Source organism: Sorex fumeus, unplaced genomic scaffold (genome assembly GCF_029834395.1).
Source record: "Sorex fumeus unplaced genomic scaffold, SorFum_2.1 ptg000013l, whole genome shotgun sequence".
NCBI lineage: Eukaryota > Metazoa > Chordata > Mammalia > Eulipotyphla > Soricidae > Sorex > Sorex fumeus.
This window is the reverse complement of record NW_026606070.1, coordinates 5924778-5935474: the sequence shown is the minus strand read 5'-3', so window position 1 is coordinate 5935474 and position 10697 is coordinate 5924778. Positions and strand designations below refer to the sequence as shown.

Below are 10697 nucleotides of genomic sequence, written 5' to 3'. Positions count from 1 at the left end.
CATATATTTTTTTTATGTAGGAATACTGCTATTTATTCAGCCACTGATTAGCTCATTGAATTGGGCATGAACTCCACCTTACTTTTTTTTTCATTTTTTATAATTTTATTTATTGAATCACCATGAGAGCAGTTACAAAGCTTTTGGGTTTAAGTCTCGGTCATACACCCGAACTGTCACCTGTGCCCATTCTCCACGCCCAAAAACCACGGTATACCCCCATCCTACACCCTCCTCCTACCTGTGGGGTAGATGATTTCCACATCGTTCTCGCTCTATTTTGATTACATTCAATATTTTGACACCAGACCCACCATTAACATTTGGAATTTTACCCCAACTCTCAGATCTGCCAAAAAGGCAACAGTAGACAATTTGTTTTCTATTGCTGGTCATGAATAATATATGATGTCACACGGTTGCACTAGTGGCTGCACAATTTTGAAATTCCAAAATTTTAACAAATCTGGAGAGATTTCCTGCCAAAACCTGCTAGGTTCCGAGATCTGTTCCTGAGTCTCTGGGATCCTGATCAGGAGCCAGAGCGGCCATTTCTGGGCGGTGACTTGCAGTCTCATTGGGGTGGGGAGGAAAGGGCCGGCTCCACTCCCATCCTGTGAGGCCCAACCTGTCTTGTCACTGCGGGCCCAAACCTAACTGTCCAATTGCCTCTGGAAGATGGGGGCCACCAAGCCACCTAGGGGGAGCAGGTGGAGGGACAACACCCTTTACCCCCTGGGGTGGCCCTGCAAAAGTAACCTACTGTGTGGCCCCCACGCATTTCTGCCAAAAGCTGATGGGTTTTGAGACTTGTTTCTCAGTCTCTGGGATCATGGCCATTAAGCAGCTTGATCAGGAGCCAGAGAGGCTGTTTGTGGGCGGCGACTCAGGGTCTCGTTGGGATGAGGAGGAAAGGGCCGGCTCCACTCCCATCCTGTGAGGCCCTGCATGTCTAGTCTCTGCGAACCCAAACCTCATTGTCCAGTGGCTTCTGGAAGATGGTGGCCACCAGGCCGCCAACGGGGAACAGGCCAAGGCACAAAACCTATTCCCACCTGGGGTGGCCCAGAGCCGGTAATCTACCGCGTGGCCCACACACATTTCTTCCAAAAGCCATTGTGTTTCAAGATTTGTTTCTGAGTCCCTGGAATCATGACCATTAAGCAACTTGATCAGGAGCCAGAGAGGCTGTTCATAGGCTGCGACTTGGGGTCTCGTTGGCACGGGGAGGAAAGGGCCGGCTCCACCCCTATCCTGTGAGGCCCGACGTGTCTCATCACTGCATGTCTCACCAAACCTGATTGTCCAGGACCTCTGAAGGATGATGGCCACCGGGCCGCCGAGGGGGAGCAGGCCAAGGCACAAAACCTATTCCCACCTGGGGTGGCCCAGCACCAGTAGCCTACTGCAGGGACTGGACGCATTTCTTCCCAAAAGCCTTCGAGTTTCGAGATTTGTTTTGAGTCTCTGGGATTATGGCTGTTAAGCAGTTCAATCAGGAACCAGAGAGGACATGCCTCCAATTATATAGCTGAGTCCGAGATGGTTTGTGGGTGTGTCTCCCACATACCTAACTTTTGGCCGTTTACTTTCTTGGTAAACTTTGCCCCAAGGTTTTGGGGTCTGGCCAAAGGCACAGCAGCAATTTTGGGGTATCTGGAAGTCTGAAGGAGCCATCAGGCTGCTGATGCACTCGCCTCACAGGTACAGATCGACCTGCTGGCGGCACCATACCCCCTATATATGTTATTGAGAGCAAAGAAACAAAGATTAAAATTAGTAGCATCTTTTATTAAGTCTAAATTTAGATGAAATACAAAATTCATAAGCCAGACATGTAAGAATAGGAAAGCAAGGAGAAACTAAGCTGGACGGTTTAGTAAAACTAAGGGAAATTTAAACAACTAAAAAATCCAGGGCCAGAGTGACAGTATAGTGGGGAGGGCATTTGTCTTGTATGGGATGAGTCTGGTTTGATCTTTCGGATCCTATATGGTTCCTCGAAGCACCTCCAGGAGTGGTCCCTGAGTGCAGAGCCAGAAGTAACCCCTGAGCACAGCTGGCTGTGACCCTCCCAAAGGAAAAATTCATAATAGCATCATTATTATGGTTAGACATATCGATCAGATTTCAATTGCGAAAGGTGGAGAAGTAGTCAAGCTGAGGAGGTCTTCTGATTTTAGTCACTTCGTGAAGAACTCTTCACCTATAAAGACACACACAAAAATAAGTTGAGTATTCTCAACCCACCTTAACTTGACTTATAATCATTTAGATTCTAGAAACGTTGCAGACAGTCCAGAGAGTTCCATGTGCTCCGCGCATCCTCTCCCCATCAACATGTATGGCTGTAGATTTCTCATCCCCAGGAAGCAACGTTGATGCATTATGAGTCGTCCAAGTGCATACTTTATACAGGTTGCTCAAGTGCCCCTTTCTTGCTCTGAGATCCCATCCAGGAAAGCGCGTGCCTTCAAAGGCATCAACTTCCCTTGGGCCCATGACCCGCGATTGTGATCATTTCTTGGATGCTCCCTGTTTTCAATGACCTTGGCAGTTCTGAGGAATGCTTGCCAAGCCAGAGACCATGCCTCAGTTTGGATTGGTCTGATGTTAGTTTTACGGTACAAGAAATCAGTTTTTGTTATTAATGCGGTGCAAGCTATGGTGCTCTGTTCTGTCAGCCTGAGAGAATGAAAAGAGGCGTCTTCTTCAGAAGACAAAATTCAAGTCTACTTTATTATAAGACAACACGTGGGAGACCTGAGAATTGCTAGGACTTGTTTATTATTCAAAAGATTGCCTCATTTCCAACATCTCATTTATACTTTGAACAAAAACCCATACATAGATTCTGGAACTTACCTTAAGTTTTTTAAAAAGCGCGCATGGCTCTCCTTCTATTGATGTCTCTCTTAATTTGGCAAAGAGAACAAAGAGGACAGAAATAGGTCGCCAGGAAGTCATTACAAATGGATCCCTGTGAAGACACAAAAGAAAAAAAATGTACAATCCATCTACTTGGAAACAGGGGTTTTCACATGAGTTCGAAAGAGAAGCAAAATGTATTGGTTCTTGAACTCATTTTGGATGAAGCTATGGAGGAAAGCATTTGTGAATTCTTCCACAAAATGTTGGTGTCTTTATGACAGCAGTTCCTATACCGTGAAAATAAAAGATATCCAACCAAACGATGAACAGGATGATGAAATGAAGGAGTTTCAGGAAATGAAATCTCAGAATTCTTGGGCAACTTTAAGAAATGAAGAAATCATAAAATTTGTTGCAACATGCATGAAACTGGAAGTTACCGTGTTGAGTGAAGTAAGCCAGAAGAAGGACAAACAGGACATCACTTCTATGTGGTAGAGTAACTCTGAGGAAATGCAGTGTTTTAGAGGGGGAATACCCAGATCAACCTTGGCCCCAGAATACAGGGAGGAGAAGGAAAAAAACGGTGAAGGGAAAGGGGAGAGAAGAGGTAGACGAGAAAAACGGGGGCGGCGTCAAGGGATTCAGGTACATCAGTGTTGTTAGTGAATGACAGAATCAAATGTCCAAACCACAGGCACAACACTGAAATCGTGAGATCCAAATTTAAAAGGTTCCAGTCACGATGGCAGGTTGGGGGGTGGGAGGGGCGTTGACATTGGTGGTAGAATTGGTGATGGAACACTGTATGTCAAACACCCAACCGCGAATGACTTTGTAAATCACAGGGGTTGAATAAGATGAAAGTTTGGAGAAAAAAAAAATCTCGGTTGTGGTTGCCCGTCTTCACCCTTTGCTGGAGACTCTGCTGCCTCACCCAACCGAGGGATAAACGAAGAGGAAGAGGTGGGAAGTGAGAAAAACGAGTCCAACAGAGGAGAGACGCTGACACATTGCCCAGCCCCAAGGGATGTCGGAGTAAGGAGTAAGCTGCTCAAAAGTGGAGGCAAGAGGGATTTCACCGGAGAAAACCAGGTGCTGAATGGAGTGTAGGAATCTGCCAGTTTGTGGAGGTTTTTTTTTTGTTTCGTTTTCCTAAGTAAATGAAAACATACACGGGAAACGGCCCAGAGCTGGGCAGGAGATACAGCTCAATGGGCTGAGTGCGTGTCCAGGTTCTACCCCAGCATGATTTTTGAGCACAGGGCCAGGTGTGCCCAAACAAACACACAGACACACAGACACACACACACACAAGCTCCAAAATTTATTAATAAAAGGAAAAACAAAGAGTAGCAGGAAAAGTGAGCATAGCGTACTCTTATGACTCAGCTCCCAAGATATAGCTGTTGTAAGGTAAATACTGAATTTAGTGACTGGAGCAATAGTACAGAGGTAGGGCTCTTGCTTTGCACACAGCCAACTGGGGTTGAATCCCTACCACCCATACGATCTCCTGAACACCACAAGAAGTAACCCCTGGGGCTGGAGGAATAGCACAGCGGGTAGGGCATTTGCTTTGCATGCGGCCGACCCGGGTTCGATTCCCAGCATCCCATATGTTCCCCTGAGCACCGCCAGGGGTAATTCCTGAGTGCAGAGCCAGTAGTAACCCCTGTGCATTGCCGGGTGTGACCAAAAAAGCAAAAAAAAAAAAATAAATAAAAGTAACCCCTGAGTGCAGAACAAGGAGTAAGCCCTGAGCACTACCGGTATGTGTCTCCCAAACCCCTGAAATTTAGCCAAATCACTAGTGATAGTGATTTCATATAAATCTATTATAGCAGGTAGGGTCGATAAAGGAAGGTGTGTGTGTATGTGTTTGTATCCACTTGCACGCACACACACATGTGCTAGTAAGGGATTAAAAATAGAACTAAATCCTCATCTTCCACAGTGGAGATAAAACTGAAAAGGCGAAAGTCACCATGGGCAGCCTGATGTAAGGAAGTAGAGGAAACAGCCAAAGAATCAGCTCAAAGATCAAAGTTGTTTATCTTCTAGCTTTTTTTTGAGGGGGGAGGGTCACACCCGAGGATGCACGGGGGTTACTCCTGGCTCTGCACTCAGGCATCTCTCCTGGCAGTGCTTGGGGGACAGACAATACGGGATGCTGGGAATCGAACCCGGGTCCGCTGCGTGCAAGGCAAACGTCCTCCCCACTGTGCGATCTCTCCAACCCCAAAGTTGTTTATCTTCTAGTGTTTTCGAAGAAATTGTAGCCAGAGGATTTTTTGCAGCCACTGACTACAAGAGTTTACGTCTAGGAAATTTGTAGAAAACTCAGAGGAGGTCAGCACCAAATGCTCCCTGTTCGTAAGCATTATTTTGAGAGTGGTGGGAGATTTCACGGTAGGAGACTCACGGGGATGCCGTAGCGGGTCCGGTAGAGGGTCCTCATGGCGACACTGGTCCCGCACAGGCAGCATTCACCCATGTCAGTTGCCACCTGGCAGGCAAGGTATTCGAAACAGAACATGCCGCAGAGACCTGCGGGCGGGAGAGCAGAGCCCGTTACTCGCACCCACACACGGTGTAACTATTGCTGCCCGAGCACACAGCAGCCCCGGGAGCGCGCTCTGCCATGCATCCTGCCACCAAGCCTGGCCTCAGCACTTTTATTCAGCTATTTTGTTTTCTTTTCGAGTCACACCCGGCGATGCACAGGAATTTCTCCTGACTCTACACTCGGGAATTTCTCCTGGCGGCACTCGGAGGACCATATGGGATGCCAAGATGCAGGGGATTGAACCCAGGTTGGCCGTGTGCAAGGCAAACGCCCTTTCCTGCTGTACTATCGCTCCAGCCCCTCTTTTGTTCAGCTTCAGAGTAGCCTTTCCTTCTTCCTACCCCGTCCTTTCAAAAAGAACTGTACCTTGGAAAGTAGGCTTCTATTGTATTTATTTTTTTTTTATTTTGGGGCCACACCTGGCGACGCTCAGGAAGCAGTCCTGGCAGTGCTTGGGGAACCCTATGGGATGCTGGGGATTGAATCTGGGTTGACCACCTGCACTGGGTGCTATTCAACTCCTGAGCTGACTCCAGGAATAGGACTGTTCCTGGAGTGTGTGTCAATCTTGAAGCAGGGTTGCTCTTGGCATGGAAAGAGCAACCGGCCACACCCGTGGTGCTCAGGGCCTACCCCCGGCTCTGTATTCAGGGACCACTCCTGGTGATGCTTGGGGCACCCTATGCGGTGCTGGGGATCGAACCCCCGTGGCCACCAGCAAGGCAAGTGCTTGACCCCTGGCCTGTCTCCTGGTCCTGACGCGGCCGTCAGGGGTCAGCAGTGGTCACACACACACACACACACACACACACACACACACACACACGCGCACGCACGCACACATACGCACCCACGCACACACGCGTGCACACGCACACACGCACATACTCACGTGCGTGCATGCGCCCACTTACAGACTCCGAAGTCGCTGAAGCAGTCTAAAATGCCTGTCTGCCAGTTGGACATCTGGGGTGCTGCCCCATAGTTGGGCTGGGTCACGATCACCACGGGATGTGACGGTGGCGCGGGCGCTTGCATTTTCGACGCAGGGTCTGTGGAGGCCGAGGGGCTGAAGAACAAAGCGTTGCCTGAGTAAGGGGCGAGCAGGTGGTGGCTGTTGGCATGCAGGAGCTCACTGGGCAGTTCTAGGGGAATCACTGAAGAACATTCTGGCTCCGCCTTTCTGAGCGCAGGGCCCCCGGGGGAGGAAGCCAGTGGCCAGTGAGATGAGCAGGCGGTTCTCCACTGTCCCCGCCCCTCACACAGGGACCAGGGCCCCACAGACCCCAGAGAAACCAACAAGCCAATGGTGGTGGGAAGTAGCCGATAAGAGACAATGGGACTCGGACTAGTCACTTCTCAGAGATAGTGTTTATCCCAGTGGGATATGGCACAGTCTGTGTATGATACAGCAGGAAGGCCCTGCCTTGCACTCCACAGACCTGTTAGAATCCCTGGCACCTCATCTAGTTCCCCTGAGCACCACCAGGAGTGACCCCAGAGCACGGAGCCAGGAGCAAGCCCTGAGCACCTCCCCCCAACAGAACAAACAATTTTTACTACTGATTGCATTACTCTTCCTACTTACTATCAGTCATTGTCACTGTCCTCCTGTTGGTCATCGAGGGGGCCCAGTAACGCCTGCCTTGTGAGACTTGTTACTGTGTTAGGCATATCAAATACATCACAGATAGATTGCCAGGCTTTGCTGTGGGGGCGAGATACTCTCAGAGGGACAGAGGAATCGAACCTGGGCCCACTGGGTCGGCTGCGTGCAAGGTAAACTCCTTATCCATTGTGCTATCTCTCCAGCCTACAGATTCATCTTAGTCTAAGAATAAGAATAAAACACACACACACACACACACATACACACATAAATATATAGGGACGTATTCATAGTAACATTGTGTGTTTTGATAAAAAAGGTAAAGGTAAAGGCCCTCCCGTTGATCGTCGATTTGCTCGAGCGGGCCCAGTAACGTCTCCATTGGAGACTATGTTGTTACTGTGTCTGGCATATCGAATACTCTCGGTAGCTTGCCGGGCTCTCTGAGACGGGCGAACGCCCTACCGCTGTGCTATCGCTCCAGCCCTACTGCAATTAATTCAGAGCTTTATGTCCAGGAGAGTTATGACAGGGCGCGTGGCAGAGATTTTTTTCCCCTATTGCAAACATTTTAAAAAGAATGGAGGACAGTTTCCATGAACTGAGGATGGGCTTGAGCCACGGAGCTAGCGCAGAGGGCTGGAGCCCACATCTGGCACGCACAAGATCCTGAGTTTAGCCCGGCCCCATTGGGCACAGTCCTGAAGGGCCCGAAACACTGCAGGGTGGCCCAGGGGGCCCGAAGCGCGTGGCATCGGGTTGCTGGGCTGGGCATTGACCTGCCCATTGCTCAGAGCACCACTGGGAGTGACCTCTCTGGCAGCCTGAGCACTGTTTGAGAGCCCCCCGCCAAACCTCCAAACTCATCATGGTTTGAAGGATGGAAAGTGAAGAGCGTGTTACACAACAGCATATTGTGTAACATTCCTCGCTGAGAAATTACAGGGAAAAAAAAAAAAGAAAGCGTGCATCTGCTCCAAGGTGCACTTCAGAGTCAACCGGACGCAAATGCAGCTCCTTATCTGCGCCTCTGGGTGCTGTCCTGCCCCGGAGCGGAGGTCGCATCCTGCATCCGTGTGGGAAGGAGCCACGTGCCAGCCGTCGGGGCCTTGTCCACGTGCCTCTGATGCCCGACCCCCCCCCCCCCCAACAGTCCGCCAGGCAGCCGACCCCCAGATGCCGGGAGGCCCCTGCCCTGGGCTCGCGCAGGGAGCGGACTCAGGGCGCACGCGCGAGCATCCTCAGCCGCAACCTCAGGGAGCCTGTTTCTGTTTCCTGGGACCAGAGCCCTTCCCAGAAGGGGATGCTCAGTCGGGGCCCTGGAGGGTTTGGGCGGAGCCCGGCTGGGGGTGGGGTGGGTGTTTCTAGCGCTCTGTGGTTTACTGATCCCTTAGGCGCCCTGTGACACTCTCAAGCGGCGCTGTCTCCTCTCTTCGGAGACAAGAGGCAGCCTGAGCACTGTTTGAGAGCCCCCCTTCACTTTCCATCCTCTTTGCAGGCAAACAGCACCATGCTTCCTTCTTAGTAAAATCAAAGAAAGCAAACGCTCTGGCAGCTCGGTTGGGTATCCTATTTCAGATTTCTGGGGCAACAAAATAGAAGACAGAAGCAAGTGTAATCATGTTTCAAATAACCGCAAATATCTTGGGTGCAGCTACTAAACATTTAATACTTTTTGTTTGGTTGGTTTGGAGGCCACTCCTGGCTGTGCTCAGGGTTTACGCCTGGCTGGGGGCTCAGGGGACCACATGGGGCGCTGAGGATTCAACCTTGGAGGGGGGGGGGGATGTTCAGGACAAGTCCCTTCACTCCTGTGTGTCTCTCCAGCCTCTAATCGCTTGAACCTTTCCAGGTAGCAGAAGTCGGAAATCTTCCTTGAGCTCTCTTTAGCACTGGAAAGTGTTTGAAAGCTTTTCTGGAACCTCCAAGCCCTTCCCTGGTCTCCCCTCAGAGTTTTGCACTTTGACTGGCAGTGCTCAGGGATCACTCCTGGTGGGCTCGGGAAACTGTATGAGATGCTGGGATCGAACCCAGTGCAAGACAAGCACCCTACCCATTGTTCTATTGTCCAGGCTCCACTTTTTACTTTTTTATTTTTCCTTCATCTCATCTGGTGATGCTCGGAGGCTGCTCCTGGCTCGGTGCTAAGCACCACTTTTGATTCGGGACTGTGGGGGGGGGGGGGGACAGCATTTGGTCCAGCCTGTGGACCTCTCTACCACCTCCACCACCACAACCCCCCCCCCCCCCCCCAGCCAAATTCTTTCTCAGAATATGAGTTGAGGAGAGGGAGCAGGAGAGAGAGAGAGAGAGAGAGAGAGAGAGAGAGAGAGAGAGAGAGAGAGAGAGAGAGGGGAGAGAGGGAGAGAAGGAAGGAGGGAAGAAGGGAGGGAGGAAGAAGAAAGTGCCTGTTATCAAGGCAGGTTGGGGGTGGGGTGGAGAATGTGGCAGGAGGAAAATTGGGGATATTGGTGATCGGAAATGTGCACTGGTGGAGGGATGGGTGTTGGAACATTGTATGACTGAAACTGGATCATGAAAGCTTTGTAACTATCTCACGAGTGGGGAGAGAGAGAGAGAGAGAGAGAGAGAGAGAGAGAGAGAGAGAGAGAGAGAGAGAGAGAGAGAGAGAGAGAATAGAAGTTCATGGCAACAAGACAAGAAAACTCACTATAAGCCCCAGTGACCCGCGGGCGGGGCGGTGGTTGAGGACAGCCCCGGGTGCAGGGCTGAGACCCAGGCTGAGGGTGCCCTCAGATTTCCGGCCTTGCAGCCCCCTGGTACATTCATAAAACAACAGAACCCCAATGTACTGTGACTCCAGCACCAGCATACCACCAAAGAGCCTTCTGCCCTGGGCTCGCTCAGGGAGCGGACTCGGACTTGGACTCGGGGCGCCGGGGCGCACGTGCGAGCATCCTCTGCTGCAACCTCCAGGCGCTTAAGTTTCTGTTTCCTGGGACCACAGCCCTTCCCAGAAGGGGACGCTCAGTTGGGGCCCCTGGGCCCCAGAGGGGTTGGGCGGAGCCCGGCTGCGAATGGGGCGGGTGTTTCTTTTGCTCTGTGGGTTACTGATCCCTTAGGCTGTCCTGAGAGAGACAGAGAGAGAGAGAGAGCGAGAGAGAGACAGAGACAGAGACAGAGACAGACAGAGACAGAGAGACAAATTTTACATTGCTCTTCTCCCTCTTCAATTTCCATTACCCCTCTGATACTAGGATTATTTTCCCCTTAAGGAGGAAGTTTTACTTCTGAAAGCCTTTTACTGATCACCCTGTCATACAGCAACAAAATTGGGCTTATGGGTTAAATTCATTTCCCCCTCTCCCTCCATTTCTTATAATCATATGGACTACATATAAACTTTTTTAAGGAAAAAAATTGAGTTTTTACAATTGCCAGTACACAATTGTTCGAAACCAACATGACACTGGTGCTATAACATGAAAGGGGAAACACTTGCATAACACTTCAGTGACTGGCTGTGACCCTGGTTTGATACCCCATGACCGCAGTTGGCCCCCCCAAGAATATTGGCATCATTCTTGAACACAGAGCCAGGAGCAGGCAGGGAGTACTGCTGGGTGTAGCTCAAACCAATAAAACAAAGAGTCATGCAGATGTTCTATGGTCATTCACCACAAACTA

At 50.4% G+C, this 10697-nt stretch overlaps 1 protein-coding gene across 1 annotated transcript; it reads right to left on the bottom strand.

The window, feature by feature from the left end:
• Nucleotides 1–2875: 2875 nt before the first annotated feature.
• LOC130020798 (placenta-specific gene 8 protein-like) lies at nucleotides 2876–6478 on the bottom strand. Its single transcript, XM_056111499.1, has 3 exons — nucleotides 6355–6478; nucleotides 5297–5421; nucleotides 2876–2980 (listed from the first exon to the last, which is right to left on the bottom strand). Exons 1-3 carry the CDS (start codon nucleotides 6476–6478, stop codon nucleotides 2876–2878), a joined length of 354 nt encoding a protein of 117 aa, XP_055967474.1.
• Nucleotides 6479–10697: the final 4219 nt, after the last annotated feature.